At 28.4% G+C, this 22802-nt stretch overlaps 1 protein-coding gene across 1 annotated transcript; it reads right to left on the bottom strand.

The window, feature by feature from the left end:
- Nucleotides 1-1754: 1754 nt before the first annotated feature.
- Nucleotides 1755-18232, bottom strand: LOC113549706 (protein zntC-like). Its single transcript, XM_026951140.1, has 2 exons — nucleotides 16467-18232; nucleotides 1755-2485 (listed from the first exon to the last, which is right to left on the bottom strand). Exons 1-2 carry the CDS (start codon nucleotides 17737-17739, stop codon nucleotides 2379-2381), a joined length of 1380 nt encoding a protein of 459 aa, XP_026806941.1. The 5' UTR covers nucleotides 17740-18232; the 3' UTR covers nucleotides 1755-2378.
- Nucleotides 18233-22802: the final 4570 nt, after the last annotated feature.

Here is a 22802-nt window from a genome sequence, read left to right on the forward strand (position 1 = left end):
ATTTTTTAGTAAATGAAATGGAAAATGCTATATTTATGAATTATAATTATGCTGTTTATTTGACATCGATCAAGTATTCGAGTCAGACCTAGGTAAATGCATTTATTATAAGATAGATATCCCACAAATCAAGGTGATCACTAAACTAATTTTCGAAAATGTGTAATTCCGAACTTGCAGGTAAAACTAATACTGTTACTGGTTAGGGGTTTTTCCTTGTATATAGTTTCCTTGTATAGTTTTATTAATTCTCTAATTCTAAAAAAGAAATAGCTCCTCATGAAGAAAATCTGTTAAAAATGGACGATCTAATAAAATAGATGATGAACAGTTGACACTAAGCGAATCAACTGAAAAAAATTATGTTGTGGATCCTCATAGGGTACCAGCGTTACTATTGCAATACCAGTTGCAACAAAACAATTTTGCGTGTTGCCCTGCTGAAAATGTGTGTAATAGTAAACATATAGGTTCACGGAAATGCTACTTGTGAAAGCAAATAGCAATTAATAAATTATTTATAATAAAAATATATTTTATCAATTTAAAAAAATAATTACATATAATTTTTCAAATTATACTATTTGGTAGGATTCACAGGTAAATATTTGGTTTATAACAATAAATAATAACTACCTGTACTTTTAGTCAATACCGTGTTTATCCGGCTTATAATAATATAATTACTCATGTATTTGATCAATATAACGTTAATAACGTAATTTTCCATATATTATAACATAATTTATCATAATATATACATAGGCTATACATATTTAAATATGTCATATTATTATGTTATGCGTTGTTACCTATGTTATTATTTGTACCTACCACAAACGCGTGGTGAAAGTGTATAGTATGGATATTCAAAGACTTAACGTCAAAGATATAAGTGAATAGAAATAACGCAGACAATATAAAAATTGATTGAATAAAAGGGAGAGATCAGAAATCGTAACACTGTTACGATAATATTTTTGTGCGAATGTAATTTAAAGTGAACCGAAATTATTATATGCTTATTTTCCTTAGTACTATAATAGTGAATAGTGATTATATTACTTACAGTCTAGTGAACTCTATACTTTTATAAAGACAATTGAATTCGGTTTTTCTGGTGAAAATTCAAAATCAACAAACATATAATTAGGTACGTTAATAAATTATGATGTGATGTAAAAAGTATTTTTAAAAAATCAAGTTTACTCTGTTATTGTATAGTAGGTGTCAAATATGCTTTAAACCTTTAACCTTGTCATTGTAATGGATATGTTAAATTTAAATCCAATGAAATAAATCATTGCACACAAATACAAAAATTGATTTGAGAAAATACTAATATTAATATTTAGTGAAAATTTCAATATTGTGTAACTACAATGATTAAAAATTATTTTTTTTCTCTGAAGTTGACGTCAGGTTTCAGACACAAAATAACTACATCGAAGTCTAAAACAAAATAATATTGCACATTCTAATAATAATTCCAAATGCATTATGTAGCGCAAAATAAAGAATCGATTAATTATCCACCTCATTTTTTTTTCAGAAAATAGAGTAGGTACATATGGTAAAGTCGTTTTATGAAAAAAATAATTTATTATTTTTTTTATATAATAATATATACAATATATCACACACATACATATATATACAAAATAATTATTATTTAACGTTATATTAAAAACTCAAATTTTCAGTCAATTGTTCTGATTTTGAAAAAAAAAATTTTATTTTTAAATGCTATAACATTACTAAAAAATAAATAATAATAATAAAAAATTATATCTTAATAATTTTTCAATTGTTTGCTTTAATAAAATCAATTATTTATTAGTAGGTATCCAAGCATTTATTTTAAATCAATGAGTGAAATAGTGAACCAACAAATTACGAAGACATTTCTCGCCACTCCATGCTTATTATTAAATTCTTATAATAAGCTCATAAATCATAATTTATGAATAATATAAATTATATTGGTTTATTTAATGTTCGATATATTTTTAAATAAAAAATGTCTATCTTAGAATATGATATGATGGTTGTGATTAATAAAAAAAATCATTTGTATGAAAATAATATAGAACAGATTTTTTGCGAAAATTTTATGATATATAAGTTTACAATTAGAATCGAATGTCCTTCAAAATGCATAATAAAATCTAAATGAATAATAAATTTGAAGCTCTATATAAAGTGTTTTACGTTAATAGAATCACCTATGTATACGTATATATATGCGTATTGTATAAATATAAATAAACAATACAAAATAGTTGATAGCTTAACTTAATAACAAAATATAATCTACATCAAACTTAGATCACGATAGGCTTAATAAAATACTTGGTAACTCAAAGCATTGAGAAATTCTAATGATCGTGCACGTGTTCGTGTTCGTGTTCGTGTTCGTGTGATGAATGATCGTGATCCGAATGTTGATTGTTGTCAACCGCGACTCCGTGACTGTGTTGATGAGCTGAAAAATATTAAAATATATTATCAATCAAATAAACTACAAGCTGGTATAAAACTGTAATAATGAAAAGTTAAGCAATAGCTATACAACTTATAACATTTAAGTGCAGGTATATCGTCATATAGAGTATAGACTATAGAATTAAATTATGAAAACGTAGGTTAGGTTAAGCGAGGTTAGGTCAGGTATTGTTTTTCGATGAACTATAAATACAAGAACTATACAATAATCTTTATTCTTTGATGCAATACAGAGTATTACAATTTGTATACCTACCTAATATAATAGTAGTAAGTTAATAGCTAATATAGTTTATTATCAACAGTGTACCTAAATAAATTAAATATAATAATTATAAGCGTTGAATGAAATATATTTATTAACCTATATTAATAATGTTTATCTATTGAATATTACATTTTTAAATCATTTATTATAATTATAATAATTAACTAATATATATAAATAACTAATGGATTAATACTAAGTAAAAATAATGCACATATTCACACAATAGTCCATTCCATACTAATCTGCTAATATTTTAGGGAAATATAGAAAAAAATAAGCATAACATATTTTGAAATGATATAAACTGTAATTATTTGAAATATGTTATGGATATACATTAAATAAAATAAGGTTTGGTACTTAATTCTTAATTATACTTTAATAGTCATAACTCATAGCTCATAGGCAATTTTATAATTTCATAAACAGTAGATGTTTGCATGCACTAGTCGTAACTCGGAATTTCGTCTATATTTAAGCCTCTTTTTTTAATATTGTAAAATATGGAAGAATAGCATTAACATCAAGTATCAAAAATATCAAGAACAAGTAATAATTAAAAAAAAATTAAAATACGTTTAATTTAACTGATTTATAAAGTTAACGTTAAAAAATTTTATTTTTATTATACAAGCATTGCACATAATTTAAAACATGAATTTCTATAAAATATTGTTTACAAATTAGTTTTGAATGCTATCTCAAACGTGATATCTATTAGTACATCATATATGGTTTCTGATAAAAATATAATATGTAAAGGTAAGTCATTGTTAACTAAAACATATTATGATCAAAATACTATTTACGTGTCACAAATACCTGAAGACTATTACACATTATTTGCTATTATTATTGAAAACATTCATTAATCATATTGATTAACCAAGTCGGTGATTCGGTAAATAATTCATTATTACCCACTACCTATTGACTACCTAGCTACACCATGTTATTATATAAGTAGATATATGGACTTCTTTAGAATTTTTAAACGCTATTTTGATAGTTTTAAACAATAATGTTGATGTATTTTAATCACCTCATTTACCCATTATAATTTATTAATCAACAATTTTTCGTTTTACATTTTAATTTTACTCATAGTTTAAAAAAATGTCTATAAATAATATAATACCTACTATAAACAATGAGCCGTTGTAATTTAGAGTGAGCATGTATTATACTCATTATTAATATGTGTTTTATTTTATCTGATTTCATAATTTCATAATGCTCTTGAAAAAACATATTTACTAGGTTTTGAATAACTTAGGAATTCTGTCAGAATTCAACTTATTCAACTAACATAAAGTATTTTCATGCTTGATCATATTCTGAGGATTTTTTTAACATTATATTTGTATTAGCTATTAGGGATTACTTCAATTTTAATAAATTCATAGCTTTTTTAATTTATTTCCAAACTAGAAATTCATTATTTTTCAGAATTACAGCTTTTCTAAGCAAACTAAAAATCTATTAATTCAATAACAGTTTTATTTTATATGTCCTTTTTACTGTATTTCTTATGAATTTTTAAACCACAGTGGTAACGTAAACACCACAAGTGTACATTAAACAGGTTATAGGTATATTAAATAAAATATATTCCTTGATTTAGCTATAATTTAAAATTGTAAGTAATTATGTTATTTATACTTTGAGGTTATTCTAATTTAAACACAATATACCACAAACAATTAAACATTTGTAACTTTTTAAGTAACCCTATAGATTTGGATATTGTTTAGCTAATAAATTTAGTCAAACTCAAACACCAATTAACTATATATTACATAAGTAGTTATAAGTTATAAACTTATAACTAATAACTTTTAGTTTACTCGAAGATGTTGGCTTTGTATAAGTAATTTCATTTTATTAACAAGAAAAAATTACATACATAAAATACATAATTTAAAAATTTAAATACCTACACCGTACTGTGGTAATATTTCAATTTAAATGTACCGACGCACCGGACATCAACAGTTTCAAGAATTATTAATTATGGTTTCAACTATGTAACGGAGTAATGCACTAAGTTCTAGTACATACATTTAAATTGCAAAATATATTTTAAAACAAAATCAATAAAATTATAATATTACACTTAAAAGATTCAATTATAGGTACTGGCCTACTAATAACTGGTAAGAATATTTTTAATTTACTATTTTAAGGTACATTTGTGTTTAATTTCAAAATAAACTAAAATAATATTTATTTATTTTTATTGCTAATATTCAGTGATAAATATTTTTGTTTTAAATTCAATGTTTTTGAAATCATATAAAATAGAAAAGGCTCTTAAATCTAAAATAATAATTTATTGTTGAAAGAATTTATTTTGGAGAAAAGCTTTCCTAAAATATTATACGTTAAGACGCAATGAATTAGTGTTAGTTACCGTTTCAATTTTTCATATTTTATTTATTATATAAATTATATTTTATCTATTATACATCTGTCAGTAACATATGTAGGTAATATATAATATGCGTATTTTACTATTTTTTTATAACGTAATTCTTTATTACATAATTAGTTTATCATATTATGAAACTAAACAGCTGTACGTTATCAATGAGCATTGTACAGTATACAATTCTAATATTTTTATAAATACTCATGTTTTAATAGAAATACGGTGATTTACTTCGAAAAGGATTTTGCGTTTGCCTATAATGTTGTCAATTAAAGTGATTATTTGTGTAATAAGTATACATTTGAAGTGTATATTTGTTTATAATAATATTAAAATTATAAATAATATAAGTCTATTTCCTCATCAGTCAAATACCTTGCGATTAATTGTATTTGTGTATTTGAATTAAACTAAAATTGTCTATGTGAGATAAGTACGTTGTCAAATCCTCAAATGACCTGTTAATGTCCGACACCAGAAATTACGAAATAAAAAAAATGAAAATATTTAAGCATTAATTAAAATTAATTGTTTTCTTTGCATAATATAATATATTTATACCAGTTATGTAACGCATTGGCTCCTATATTTAGAATATAATTTAGTGTTTGTAGTACAATGGTACGTTACGTGTATTCAACTGCACGAGCTATTGCGACGTAATGCTGACAATTGGGTCCTTCTTTTTTCTCCTATTCAGCCCTTTTGAAAAATATAAGTTTGAATCATGGCATTAATTAAAGAATATATATTACACAGTCATCTAACTTGACTATAAGATACGTCATTGTTGGATAATGTGATGTGGTACATGCACTCGTACGGTTATAGACTGCTGGCCGCTTTAACTGCCTTAAGATGATGTACAGCTGCAGCACGGCACAATAATACAATTTGTTATTTTAAAAACTTAATAACCCCATAATAATATAGAGTGTTCTCATCGCCCCATTTACTTTAGGATTGATTGTAGAGCTACACGTTAACAGCTACTATAATGGTCAATGAACAAAAAGTAAAAAGGTATTACAAACATGAAGCGATCGATGTTGTTTACCTATATCGAATTAATGTGCTAAATAAATTTTGTTTAGCGAATTGTAGGTGACCAGAATGAACTCTACATAGTAAAATTATGAAGTAATCATAATATTTTAACTAAATTTACTTCTAATAATACAATTACTTAAAATTTATTAACAATAAACAGTTGTTATCTATATTCCTAAAAGTTAATCTATATTTTAGTATAGAACTATTTTTTATTTTATTTTTAAGTTAACTACAGCTGCTTTAGTAATAATGTAATAATTACTCATTACTAATGAGTCATTAGTTAGTATTAGGATACATTGAAAGTATTGTTAAATTTATCACAAAAATCATAATTTAAAAAAATAAATGTAAAAATTACATAAGCTCATCTACGTATTATTAATTATAATATCGTTTTTTCCCTCAAAATAAATTATTTCAAATGCATTTACGGCTATAAGCCATAAAACTCGCTGCTTTATAATAAATTTAGCGATTTTTATTTTGTTTGTTCACTACAAAACAAGTGTTGAACATAACATATCATACACACACTACACAGTGTGTATTAGTCATATCAATTTCTAGATGGATTATCTTAGTCAGCAATGAGATAGTATTCAATTTACCCTTTCAAATTTCAATATAATATTCACTGACTCATTAATGACTCCATCTTCAAAAACTTCAATCTATTATTATTAACTTTCTAAACCTATAAAATATGTACATATTGTACATAGAATATATACGTTATACGTTTATATACATAAGTATATACATTGTATATATTAGACTATTCCAAATAATATATTCAATAAACAACATGCATGCGATATTATACACTTTTTAATAGTATGTTTCACAGTTGTCAAAAGAGAAGACAGGTTGTGGGTTCTATTAATCTTAGATTCACATTTTTTAAACATCTATAGGCTGTGCTCAAAACGTTCAAAAGTTGTTTTATATTATACAAATTATTTAATAGTAATTAAGTAATATTATAGGAAATTGATAATATTTTTACCATAAATAAAATAAAATTGGGTTTATTTTGAAATATTTTCATTATGAACGACCAAATGAACTGGCGAAAACTATGGTTGCTAGCCCTCTCTAGGTATATGTACCTATTATTTATATTTCAGGGGAAAGAATGTCCCTTTAATCTAAAATATAGACTGGAAAATTCATAGAAATTTGCTAAATATTTGGCAAAAAAAAAAAATTGTAAAGTATTAATTTTTACTAGCAAGACCGATACTGACCCTCTCTTCTGAATTATAAAGAATAAACGTAATTCTCTAAGACGCCTAAAACGAAAATTGTGTAAATACTTGCTAAACTAATAAGTAATAATATAACAATAACATTGATTAAATATACTTAATGTATACTTAATCAATGATAATGATAATAACAACAAATAGGAAGTATCAATACTGCAATATTTATATTCACTTATCATATATTCTTATTGTGCCTTTGCAATTAAGGTAGGTAGGTAGGTAGGTAGGTAGGTAGGTAGGTAGGTATAGATTGAAACAAAAAATTACAAGTGATTTCAAGATTTACAATAACTGTAATTAGAGCTGATGAGTGATGAGTGATAACTGATGAATGATGAACTACCAATAATATGACTGTTATATTAATAACAATTCTTTGAAAACAATCAACTGAAATGCCAAGGACACTGCCCACTTGTGTAGTTAGTAAGTTAGGTTAGATACGCTATGTAATAAAAATCTTTAGTTGTTTATCATTGCAGGCTGCTGCAGACAAAAGTATATAATTTACATTTACTTTACTCACATTTATTGATTATATAATAGTTTATACATTTATATACATTATACATAATACATGTATACATTTATATACAAATAAATTAGCAATTTATTAGCGATTAATATCTAAAAAAAAGTCAATAATTTATAGATGATGTGAAATTATAAATACAAAGAGTTATGGCATATCTAGTCTAAAATTAGAGTATGGGTTAGATGAATTTAAATAAAAAAATAATAACTAGACTGTTGTATTCGAAAAAAATTTTGAGTAGAAATCGATAAACGTTTAAATAGTATTGTCAACAACTGTATTAACTTTTGTTAATGTAAAAACATTATCAGTAATAATTAATCACCAATTGTATATAAGTACCTGAAAACTTTCAAGAAATGACGAAAATTATTTAAATTAAATACAACTTGTATATGTATTCAATTTTAAGCTAAAGCTAAACCAAATTACTTCATCACTAAATTTTCAATTTTTGTTACTATGTTAAAAATTGATTTACCCAAAAAATAAAATAATTAAAACTAAAATAATAACTAATTATCTAGAACCTTATAACAGATATAATACTTTTATTATGCTATTAAAACATAATTTAGATTGAACAATAAGTATTTTAATACATAAAATATTTCGAAATTAATATTTTTAAAAAATACAGTATATACCCAAACAATATAACATTGGCAAGCAACATTCATATAAATATGTAAATAGATTTAAATTAATTTAATCTTTCTATAGTCCAGACAATGGATATAGCCTTATGTTGGTGTCAGATTAATTGCATTGTTATTTTATACCTACTTGAATAATATACTGTGTTTAGTTAATAAGGACTTAAGGTACTCAATTACAATATACACGTACTTTGTTGAAATTAATTTAGAATTTATGAATTCTACTTAATAATAGAACTAATATATATTTATTTTATTATCATATCATGAAATATTATTTTATCATAATATTAATGTATATCATCACTCATCAGTCTACGCGCGTTGAATTTTAAATGCCTATAAAATGGTCAATAACCCTTATGTCCTTAGATTTTAAATACGAATAGTTAAAAAAATTATAAATTACTTTAAAAGAAGTATCGAGTATACTATTGTTATTTCATATTTATATATATTTTTAGTTATTATTTTTAAATATATCTAACAAATTATTTATTCAAATTTTTTAAACTACATTTGCATACACAAAAAAAAAGTATCTGCTAGTTTTTGACATAAATATGTTAATAAATAATATTGTAACGTATTATTTTGTCGAAATCCTCTATACAACATTTAATTAAAATATAAAGTACATATTCTTTAACCAACAAATAATGTCTTTTAACATTGAAAACACTCTATTTTTTCAAATAACATTTTAAAAAGTAAATAGTATTTAAAATTAATGAATTGCCGCATTACAATAAACTATAGCTAGTTAGTGTTTAATAATAATGGGTTCATATTTTAAAGAACCAATATTAACCATAGCTAATTATTGCTTTACGTAAAAATTTAGAAAATTAAATCAATTAGGTATTTAGTGAATAATTTTACTAAGATTTAAAATTTTAAGTCAAATTATTAGTCTGTAAACTGTAATTAAAAAAAATTGCTAATTGTTGAAATAAGTCTTAAATATTCAAAAAAAATTGGAAAAGAGCCGAGTAATAGTCGATAAAATAAATATGACAATACGTGACACGTCTGGTTATGTGCAAATAACAGGGAAGAGTAAAACATAAAACAATTACACTAATTTTTTCTAAACAACATATTTAGTATGACATCCAAAGAACTCTTCTATAGAATACTATAATTACATGTGTGTAATGTGTAAATAATAAATATATATTCTTATATTATCCAAAATGAGAATATATATATATAAATATATCTAAAACAAATTTAACGAACTGTCCAGGAATAATTTAATATTTTATCAACATAAATGTACTTATCGTTTATAATTTATATGATAAATAAATTATTTAAAATATATTATTTAATAATAATAAAATACATGACTATAGAGCTGCATAGAGCCATAGAGGCCTCTGCTCTCTGCTTGTTTCGTTTACCAACCACCCGTCGGCAAACACAGACCCCCTGAGTGCTTCGCCGTCACAGCCCAACAGTTACACACCCCTTACATCTTGGCATTTAACAACTATAATTTAAAATATATATATACTAAAACACACATAGATTTGAAATTGAATTCAATTTTTTCGGGCGTAACCCGTTTGTGCGAATAAACACAAAATGTGGTCTGTTTGAGCCAATAAAGTATGAATATAAGTTTATAAATAAATTTATGAGAGATTATAACATACCTAATTAATTTCATAAAAATAAAATTAGATTTGATTTAATTTAGTTATTGATGTTTATTACTGTCGAAATGATAAGGCTAAGTCTGTATTTAAATTGTAAAGTATTTAAGTGTATATTGTGTGCAAAACCAACTGCGTTATGAAATTGTAAAATTTAAACAGTATACAATTTTTAATGGTTTTCATGGAACACTAGCTATCGGATATTGTCATTGTCTTTCGCATAGTTCCTGCGTGTCCGTTGCGAATTGTTGTCAATATTACCCCAATATCCTTAACCTCAATGATTGAGGTTGTGTTTATTGCGTATTAAAATTAGTTCGATTCAGATATTATAATATGACGTATAAAACATACGCAATACGCGTGTGATATTAAACCGCATGTATTCACAAAAGAAAAACCTGAGAACAATTTCAGTGGATAGTGTTGTTTAATAAAAAAATACACCTGTCATTTTTGCACAAATCTCGGATTCTGTACATCACATGTTTGTAATTTTTTAGTGTTTACAATATTTTTGTTAAGACTTAAGGAACGAATGTGTTTTCGAGTACTCCATAAAAACGAAAAACGCATAGAAAGTCGATGGGAATATGAAAAGGAAACGTTCAAAATTATATCCGTCACAAACATCTAATACCTATACTTCCTTATTATAGCGGTCAATAACATAAGAAGCATGTGTTCAAAGAACGAATTCATGTTTTATTATTATGTTGATGGACACTGATTGTTTGTGAATTCACCATTATGTCATATTTCTTTGTTACGAATCGTCTACTCGCCACAGAGGAGTATGCAAGCAAAACGTGACCGCCGTGACCGTGACTCTTTAACGTGTTATGAACGTGATGAGTAATAATAATATGTTCGATAGAAATGGATTTACCACCATTCTATGATTTTTATTGGTATCGTCAATTCGATTTCTGTTTTCCCGTCACCAAACTAATCCATCAATATTTTTTTAACACAAAAATAACCACAACAATAATACATTCAATTTTTAATCACGAATACGTAACTATATTATCTTGTTGTTTTTAATGCAACAGATGGGTGTACAATATTTTTTAAATATTTTATATTACCAAAATGTAAAACCGTCTATGCACAAGCAGAATAATAATTTATTTTATTTGTTTTCATTATAAATCCGAATAAACGGTTCAAAATAATAAACACTTGTGGATCAGAATCTATTTCAAATGATAGTTCATAAGACGCCTTCATCTTATATTATATTAATGTTAAATTAGTATTTTCTTAATTTGATAGATAACACTAATTTTTGAAAAAAGCATAATATTACATATAATTTATAAAATTATAACATAAAAGCCAATACTGACATGCTATAGAATGTTATAAATGCGATCGTGATATAAATACGTAAAAATAAAATTTAATAAAACGTAGCTTTAACATAAGTATAAATAATTATTCGATGTCCTTGTTTACACAAACCATAATAAACGTAAAGGTGAGGTTTTAATACTGTTGACTAAGTGTATAGGTATTTTAAATTACCTACAAATGAACAGGAAAAATTGTGAGTGTGTATTTTGATATTTTAAAACTATTAAAAGAACAACTTTAAGACTTTATCTTGTACTTAATTTTTAAGCCTTTTGACCGAGAAACAAAATTCTTACCAACATAAATAAAAAAGAACAAAAAAGTAGAAATTTTAAACGTTAATAAGAAGCTCAAAAAAGCTAACATTAAAAAAAATATATAAATGTATAAAAAATACTAATTTTAAAATTGGTGAAAATTTTAAGTCTCTTATATTCCTTTCTGAATTAAAAAAAATCGATTTTGTCAAAAACTAATGTTGCTTAAATTATACTCCCGTTTCCCTGTTATTTTTGTCAGTTTTTCTCGATTACTGAGACTTAAGGCCAGAGTGCCGTTGCTGTATAGTCTCTTCACTTAAGTCACATGCCTGTCAATTCTAATAATCTACATTTTCTACTTATTGTTCTAAGAATGTACAGATTGTTTAATTTCTCAAATAAATATTGAAAAATTAAAACTTTTTTTCTATTTAGGATCCCCATGTTTAATCCATAAATACATCATTTTTTTATAACTAGTATACCTAAGTGATTAATTAATTTATTAAGATTTAAGACATGTGAACAGCTGGAAAAAAACCCGTCCATTGAAAGACCTCCAGTGAATGGTTTAAATTAGTTACACCGCATTATATGACATCTTTTAAAATAGAAGCATTTCTTTTAAAGTACCAAGATGGATACCAAGAAGGTTTTTGTATGCTGAGTCCACGAACAATGGGGATTGGCGTGTTTAAGAATTGATTTCTAAATATTTTATATTATTGTAACTTAGCCACATAATTAATAGCGGGTAAAGATGTAACCTTATAGAGTGTTTTATTTAGAATTATAAGCTAAATCTGCAAGGATAGTACACCTACAAGCTACATGTAGGATACGATATTGAATAATTTGAATTGTTCGTGTTTGGGATGCGGTTGATGTGGTAACAAATAACAAAATATAAGTACCAATGATACAGTCCGAGATAGTATATTTTGAAGGTTTGCCTCTTTACGTAAAAATTAATATTAACATTATTATTATTAAAATTGATATATTATAGACTCATCTTTAATTTACTCTCTCAATTCCTATTTTATAATATAAAAGTATGCGTTATTGGTCTACATTGATTTTTCCATTAAATGTAATGCTTTATTAATGTCTGCAATTACAGTTCAAATTATATTATAACTAAGTACCTACTTAGAGACAATTTATTAATACACTTTGTTAATAGTATACCTATTGATTATCATACATTTTTATACAATAATTACATTCTAATTTAAATGATAAATGTATATACATTTTTACTAATACATAATATAAGAAGAAGCCACGGCTTATAAGTCTAAAGTTGTATTTAAGTTTAATACTTAAAATTATTTCGGAGTTATTGAGAAAATTTTCTGCGGGAATGCCTGTAATGACCCGAATTACTACGGCAAAATATAAATATTTTACGAATATTAATTTGAATTTGACATTTACTACTCAAGTTTGTTGTGGGTTATCAGTGTTTCATGCATATTAGCCAAATGAACATTCTAAGATTTCTTTAGGCATAAGTAGGTACCTACTAAGTATATGTAGTGAAATTATTATTTTTTTTACCTATCATACTTATCGTCTGAGGCCTATAGGACGTTTTAAATATCTTGTTTTTGAAATGAACCGGTTTGTTTTTAATAAATAAAAAAACAAGACGTGAAAGTCTTGAAATTCTTGTGTTCTTATTTATTTAAATTTTAAGTTCAAGCCGTTAAAGAGTCACCAATTTCTAATTTAAATATTGTATTAGTATTATTAATAATAATAAGCAACTTAGCGAAATTCTTTTTAGTACAATACATTAAGTTGTTTTTTGAACTACTGCAGTTATTGCTAATTATTTCTAAATCATTTTTGTACCGACTAATAATATTTAGATCTTTTTAAGTTTTGACTCAATCTATATTATTGTAAACAATTAAAATAAAATTACTAAACAAATTGTTTTTCTATTTGTAAACAGTTATTTAATATTCTGTGTTATATAGTGTTAAATCCTTTAATTTTATTAATAATAATTATTAACAATATTATACAATTATTAGTCTCAAATTATAATCTCTCTTAAAAATATAATTAAACGTATACGCGTTGTAAGTAGATCTGTATCATCTAATTATATTTGTTTTATTTTGGTTAGCCTAATTTTAATTTTAATTCATAATAAAACAGTAAAAGTTGATTAGTTTATATTTTGTAACTCAAGTCAAGGTAGGATGATGATTAATAGTAGTGTAAATAACTTGCAGGTCACACTTCATAGACTAGTAGATGTCAAGCTGTAGTGCTTCACGGAGCCAATTTGATGTAGAAGCTTCGTGGACACGCCTGAATCAAATCACGATTTGCCAATTTGATGATTTAAAATGTATACGTTTCTAGTTTTTGGAGTTTCGTAAATTTTTTTTTTTAAATACATTTAATAATCGCTATCATAGACTGTTATAATTTATAATTGTAATTACTTTACAGTTTAACGTATAAACACTATATGGCTATACCTGTTATCTACTTGTAAATATAAACTATCCAAAATTGTTTCGGTCGAATATATCAGAAATTAAATTTATAAATCATCTATATTATAATTTAAGTACTCTAGATAGTAACTAAACAGTAATTTGAAATTCCCGAATAGAAAAAGATAAACAACGTGTTATAATTTATCATTATACGGTATAATATGGTGAAAATGACTATAGAAAAAAATGGTCATATATATTATATTATTTTTAAAAATATAAAAAGAAACAGACGACATTAGAATATATAAATACGTGTTAGTGAAATGTAAGTGATAAATATGTGATACGTATTAATTCGGTTATACAACGACACCCTTACCATAGAAAGGTTTCAAAATACAGTAAACGTATATATTTGTTCAGTGTCTCTTCCATATATATACATAGTAGAGTATAATAAATCTACATTGTATATTTGTATTAGGTATAGTTATTGAATTGGCGGCGATAAGTGTTATTGTAATTTCTAGACATGCCAATAGCTTATATAGTACAACACACCTGACTACACTCCTCGCCGCCCATTAAGGGATTAGAAAAACGTAAACAGCGCTGCAATAGTTTACAACACGCGTCACGATGGTTGCTGATATTAAATTATATTATGTATATATTATTATAATGTGGTTCGTATAAATACGCGTATGTGTACCTATAAGAGAGAAGGATAAACGAATGCAACTCGTTTAATAATATATATATAGTATGTTATGAATTTAGGGCTAGGATTTATAATATGTGCAATAAAAAAAGTAAAATATGCTAAAATATACAAATGAAAATATACAATAAACTTGCCAATATATTCCAAACTATCATTAAACGAATAACTTTAGAACATAACGAATAAAATTACTTTTCAGTTTTCATATATATAAGGTAAATCAGTTTTGTTAGACTTAGTTTTAAATAATTCCATGCTGAGTAGAATTTAAAAATGATACGATCAATGTGACAAAAAAATAATAATTTTATTAAATTGACATAATATATAGTATAACGCGTTCATCTATACCCTTCTCACTACTTTCGTTCAAACATATACGATATACCATCGAATTCGTGCATTTTCTACCTATATATTTTTAGCAGGCGTCAGACTCATCATTATTACAAATAACCTTTTTCATAAGCCATTTGCGAATCACTATTACTACAAACAACCTTTGTTATGTATGTATACCTACATAGCCGTTTACACATCGTTAAATAGTACAGTATTGTTAAAACGTGCGATGCGCAAATAACCAATCAAATATTTTGACTGGGAAATAGACTGTCAAACTCCTGTTTTGGCAATAACAATAATAATACGCAAAATAAAAAATTAGATCATTATTGTACTGACATATTGTGAGGTGATTTGTGAACATACATAACCTGCGCACTTGTAAAAGGACGTTGCGAATAAAAAACATACAAACCCATCTGAATCCTAATCCCTTCAGCTATATTTCGGGGATTATTAAAAAAATGAATTATATTTAGCCTACTGTAAAACAAAACTTTCCTAACAACAAATTTGAATTAGTTACTAATGAATTCAAATTTGAAACTTTTACTTTTACAACTTTTTGACATTTTAGATCTCTTTTTCAATACTTTTACCGATAATTTTAAAATAAAATCCGTTTGCCTAAACTTTTTACACGCATCTTATAAACTATTTTTTCATTTTCGTTTTATAAATATTTTACACGATCTGTATTCTGTATGCACGTGGAATTAAGATCAACAACGATTATATTTGATTTGAAATATTTTACACTAGAGAGGTTTTTAAGTTTTTTTTAAATTATGAGTCCTATGTATACTCGCCGTACATTTTATAGTACGTTTACGAGAGTTTTTAGTGTATTAAATTGCACACAGGCCAATGACTATTAAATTACACAGCTACGAAATACCGACGTATAAGGTGCTATATACTCACTCATCAATTGCAATACGAGCAAAATACTGAATCCGAACATAATGGACAACAAGTGCAAGAATCCCGACTGTTTGTGTCTGGCGAGCACCTCGAAGAACACGACGTACAGCAGAGTGCCGGCGGCCAGCCCCTGCAGGATGACGGCCACCCGTCCGGGAGATCCGTCCACGGTGCCACCAGTGCCGCACTGCACTAGCACCATGCCGATGATGATGCCCACGGGCGTGACGAGGGCGAACGTGGCCACGTACATGACGAGCACGGGCCGCCGGGTCTTGGACCAGGCCAGTTCCAGGCCGATGCAAAAGGCGATGACCAGCTTGTGCGTGGCCACGGCGATGAACAGGTACCACATGTTGTCGACGCGCTCCTCCAGCCCTATGGCCAGGCCCTCAAACACCTCGTGGAACGACAGCGCAAGCACTGCGAACAGGCCTCGGAACGAGTGGCCGCCGTCGGGCCCGCCGCTACCGTCACCGTCCAACTTCATCTGTTTCTCGGTGTCGTCGTCGCCGCCACCGCCGACTCGTTGCCGGTGCACTGTCCGTGCCGACAACGGGTCCGTAGTGCCACACCCCCAGCCCGCCGGCCGATACCGCTTGTCGTGCGGCTTGCCCGGCCCCTCGTTATTCAACAGCTCCTTGTTGCTGGCCACCGACATGCCACCGGTCACCGACGGAACGGAGCTGGGCGAACCTCCACTGCCGGCGAGCGAGGCCCTCGGTATGGACATGGTCCGCCGCCTCAAGCTCATCGACCGGTGGAGCACCTCCTCGGCGGAGCTACGGTCCACGTGGCTGGCCGCGCATCGGTCCAACACCGAGTGCACGATCTCGTCCACGATGAACACCATGAAGAATCCGGCGCAGAATATCAGGTCGCCCAGGTGCTCGGTACCCTGTCCGTCGGGTAGCTGTCCGGTCTTCTGCAACCGGCCGACGCCCTCCCGGACCTCGGGTTGCAGGTGCAGCAACGTGGTGAAAAGCAGCACGCCGCCGCCGAAGCACAGTAACAGCGACACGGCCGGCGAACCGGTGGCCGTGTCGCCGCCGTGCGAATGTCCGCCGTGGTGCGGCGTCGCGGCCGCGGTCCCGGCACCGGCCGCCGGGTCCATCCGCCACCACTTGGTCAGCTTCAGGGGCACGACGCCCAGCACGAACGAGCCCAAACCCAGGACGAGCATGGCGAACGTCTTGGCCACGATTATCTGGTCGACGAGCGCCGACGTGCTGGTCGCCGTCGCGTCGTCCGACACTATCATCGTCTCGGCCATGACACGGTCACTCGGCACTACGTTATGTTATTATTATTACAAGCACTGCAGCGGGTACTATATATTATATTGTGTTATTGATATTACCGCGGCGGTATTTCGTGAAATCGTATATCATACGCCGTCGTCGTTATTATCTCGTTCGCATATGTGACGTGTACTATATATAATGTTATTATGTTTATATTATTATAATACGTGCGAGCGAACCGCGAGTGCGACGCGCGAAAATATAAAATATAATAATAGTCGTTGCACACGTGTGCGCGGGCGCGCGCGCTTACTCCGGCAGTGAAACGCAGACGACTTCTCTCGCAGCGGTCAAACGCCGTCACTGCAGCACCGACGACGATCCCGTGCACCACCCGAAACGATGACCGTCGGCGAACGCATAGCACAGCACCAGTCTCGCAACACTGAGCGGACGCCTCGAACGCGGACGCCGGTTACTGCGTGTGTGCCGTGTGCGACTACGACCGAACGTGGAGAATCGTCGTGGTGGCGTCTACTGCGGCGGCGAGCAGCCACCACCACCACCGCCGCCGCCACTAGTCGTCACTACCACTACCACTGCCGCCGCCGACGCTACATCGTGTAACCACTACTACTACTACTACTATTACTACTACTACAGCAACACGCACGAAAATAATATTTTAATAATAAATAATATGTATTATTATTATTATTATTATTATTATTATGTTATACCGCACCATACTAAGTAGATAGTTTCCGCGTCTTTCTCTCACCTTCGCTCACGTGTGCACGCATGATAACTACATACGCGCGTACACCGTCTCGTTGTTGTTATTGTTGTTGTTGTTGTTGTTGTTGTCGTTGTCGTTGTCGTTGTCGATGATGTGAGTGGAGAATCGATCCGACCGAATGGCTCGAGCAAAACGTGAGCGCGCGTGTCGACGATGACGCACGATCCGACGGATTATGATATCTGCAGATGATTGCAATTGTTCTGGATTTTACGTTATAAAGTGAATATTATGATGCGTTACACCATAACGCAAGCCCGGATAACGAAATGGGTCCAAATTTTTAAATGAGTCCACGAGGACCTCTAAAAGAACAAAAACGATTTTAATTTTACAAATTATGTCATCATTTGATCGTTATTGTTTGTTATTCGCGATAAATCATTTTCATATGTCAATACCATAAGCGCTCGTTTCAGGTGAAACGCCGCCGCTTAACCCCACTAATTTTGAACAAAGTCTTGACCTCCGTCTGCCATAGTTTATTTTATCGTTCTTTAAAAACTTTCTATACAATATATATAATAAAAAGTGCCTATTAGGACTTGGATCATTGGAAAAAAAAAAACATATTATACCTTTTGGTTTTCGTATTTCCTAACAAATAATAAAAATATAGTATAGCAACCCTCTTATTGCTTCACCGCACAGATAATCCCTTAAATCTACCCTCTCACCACCATCACCACTGCAGCGTCAATTCCTATACGCACGATGAAATGCCGACGTCGCAAACCGCATCGCTATATTTACACCTATTATTTGACAGTTTCTGTTTAAAAAATCTAGTCGGTTCTAGGTATAGTTATGTAATAAAATATTGAATATAATGCAAATTATCAGCAGACTTTTAAACGCTTGAATCTACATCGCGTATCTGTTAATTATTACACATCGTCCCGAAGTCGAAACTTACGATTAGATTCGCACAATACGTGTATAGTGTGTTTTCGGACCATATAATGGCAAAAATTTAATGTATGCACGCGCATGAATATAAATAAGTACGTTCGACGAGAGCAACATGCAAAAAAAATGCAATTTATTATACCTACACGTGTTCATTTTTAAATGTTTTTTAAAGTGTGATGTGAGTTAAATGAGTTAATGCGCTTAATCTGAAAGTTTGAAAAATTAATTTATTTTTAATAATAAAATCCCTTTCTTTCAGGTATTAAATAAGCATGTACTTATTACCAAAATGTAATTGTTTCATCATAGTCACAGTGTATTTTCACGTTACATGACTCTATTAATAGTATAAATTAATAAATAAATCGAAACAGTATAGTTTGTAACATTTCTTATGAGTTATGACACATAACTTATGAGGCTACTGCAATTTTTTGAATAGTCAATTTTTCCACTTTTTTAGTATTACTTTCACTGTAGAAAACGGCAACGGGTTTTTCAAAGTTTTCAGATCCAGTGCTTTAAAGGTTTAAAACAGAAATTATAAAAAGAAAAATTGAAAATTGATCATGATATATAATTGCATTTGCCATTTATATTGAAAATAGTTCAAACACATATAGAAATAATTAGATATTACCTGAAAATTCTTTGAAGATAAAAAAAAAATTGAGATAAAAGGGAAGAAAAATTTAAAAATTTAAAATATTTTTATGTATTATATAAATATACAATTTTTTAAAAACATTTTTTTCAAACCTCTATGCGGGTGCTAATGGGTACTACTGGTCCTACCTGCGGGCGCTTCTGATTTCACTCAGATGATTCAAGTGAGGGCACTTTCCATAGTATGCCACTATAGCGGCTATCTAGTAACTAAGCACTAGGTATAGGTAGGTACCATATTATGAGTACTACTACGATTTATTGATAACGGATAAACCTGCTTGCCGTCAACAGGTCCTTTCTCGTTGGTATACTCGGTAGACATACGTTGACACGCATGTATATATTATCAACCGTCAACCGTTGCTTTCGTGTTCTAATTTCGATTATTAAAAAGTAATCGCCTTGATATATAAATGTGCGGTAGGACATTGACCTATAGATTTGTAATATTTGTGCAAAAATATCTGTCTCAAGTTGTAACATACATTATTACTAATAAAATGATTGAAGTGTATTAATAAATATTATTTATAAAATTTAATAAATAAAAATTCAGACATCCAAAAATTATCTCGAAATAATCAACACTTATAAAAATGGCGGTAAGCACTTATATTTTTAAATGAGTAAATAATGTAAGCTGTAAAATATTAAAAAGTTAATTATTCATTTTTTTTTTCTAAAATAATTATAAGATCATAAGTATTATAAACACGAAATCAATAATTTATATTTTGCCTTTAATTATCATTAATTTTTTTTATTTAAAATGAATAATTTATTACCATATATATATATATATATATATATATATATATATATATATTTGGTATTATACATGTAAAATACACATTATTTATTTATAATAGTATAACATTAAATGTATTATTCATACGTATATGAATATAATATATAAATAATCCAATACTCGGTCATAATACTTTAAATTCTAAACGTATTAAAATATTTTATAAGTATATCCGATATATTGTATATATTTAGATTTTATGTAATAGGTAACTAGATACGTGTTAGTAAAATAATAAATTTATTTTTTTATAGTTCAAAATAATAATGTTTATGGCTGTTTTGCAGATTTTATCTAATTTACTAGAGTAAAAAGTTACTCAGTAAATATAGGAAGAATAATAATTTTGATATAATAAATATTTGTGAACGTCTTGTGAATACTATTAATGAATAATATTATAAACTTGTTTAGTTGTTTAAAATTTTAAATCATAATAATTTATTTTAAAACAAAAAATTATATCAATTTTTTCCATCTAAAAGTACGTAACAGTAGTAACTAATTAAAGTTATTAAAAACAATACTTTAAAATACCAGTCGTTTAAATCTTTTCAGCAATAATTATTTTAATGACATCCATGACCACAATAACTTGCATTCACTGTTTAAATCGTTGCACGTTGACTGCAAGACGTTTTTCTCGGTAGGTATCAGTTTTAACTTATGTATGTAATACTTATATATACATATCGTGTTAACCTATATATAGGTATTATGTTATATTGTTATTTCTAGAATCTAGAATCCAGCACCAGTAATAGTTATTCTATTTCTGTAATGGTGTGTACCCCCACTGAGCTTTCATTGGACTTTGAAGAATTCACATAAAAAATATTAATAATTTAAAATGATTATATAGTATTATACTACTCGTATATATAATATTATTAAATAATAAGAGCGACGAGCGTAGAACGAAGTCGAAGTGCGAGTAAAAAGTTTTTTAGGAATTAAATTTTACATAGTAAATTATGATAAATTGTATTTGTAGTGTTTCTAATTAAACTGATATTTTATTTATATATTGATTTTTATTTATAGCATTTATTATTTTTGCAATAACTTTCCATTGTTGTGAATTTCAACGGCGCGGTGCTTGATTACATTTTTAATTTTAAATAATATAATACACATTGTAAGATCGAAAAAAGTTATTATTCCGTAAAATTTACTTATTTCAATTTTGTATTGTCTGTAATGGCATATTCAGAGTTATTTTTTCATAATGAAAAGAAGTTAAGTTTTTAAAATTAATTGTTGAAATTTTTATTGTATATTTTTATATTGTTATTAGTAATTTATTTTTCTATTACAACGAAGTAGGTACATTGATTGTTGAATTGAACTTTGCTAAAAACAAATTACATAGGTTATTATTTAGTTATCATTAAAATATTATATTAATAAATCAATGCTGATTTTCAACGTAACGTAGAACGGTGTAAATATGTTCATGGTAAAATAGTTTGAAACTTATCTAAATATTTAAAAAAATTTTAAGTGTGCCTATAATATTAGTAATATGATATTACACATTTATACCTATATTTATGAAAAATTGCAAATCATTACGATTATTATTTTTGAATCTATAACAAAATAACTATATAAAATTGTTATTAAATATCCAACTTTGTCAAAATGTGTATAACAAAAAAATTGTGCATATGAATATTATAAACTTTTTAAATGTTTTGGTTTTTGTAATAAGTTTTAGTTTTAGTAAACTAAAATGGACTTAATACTAAAGAAGAATAAGGGATTTCTAAAAATGTGTAATATTATAAACGGTGAATATAAAATGGAAGAAAAATATATTAATATTACTTTAAATCCGGGACAAATCAATTCATTTAAATCAACAACATCGTGTGATGTGGAAAGGAGTTTCAGCCAATATA

The sequence above is a fragment of the Rhopalosiphum maidis genome, chromosome 1 (assembly GCF_003676215.2).
Source record: "Rhopalosiphum maidis isolate BTI-1 chromosome 1, ASM367621v3, whole genome shotgun sequence".
Taxonomy (NCBI): Eukaryota; Metazoa; Arthropoda; class Insecta; order Hemiptera; family Aphididae; genus Rhopalosiphum; species Rhopalosiphum maidis.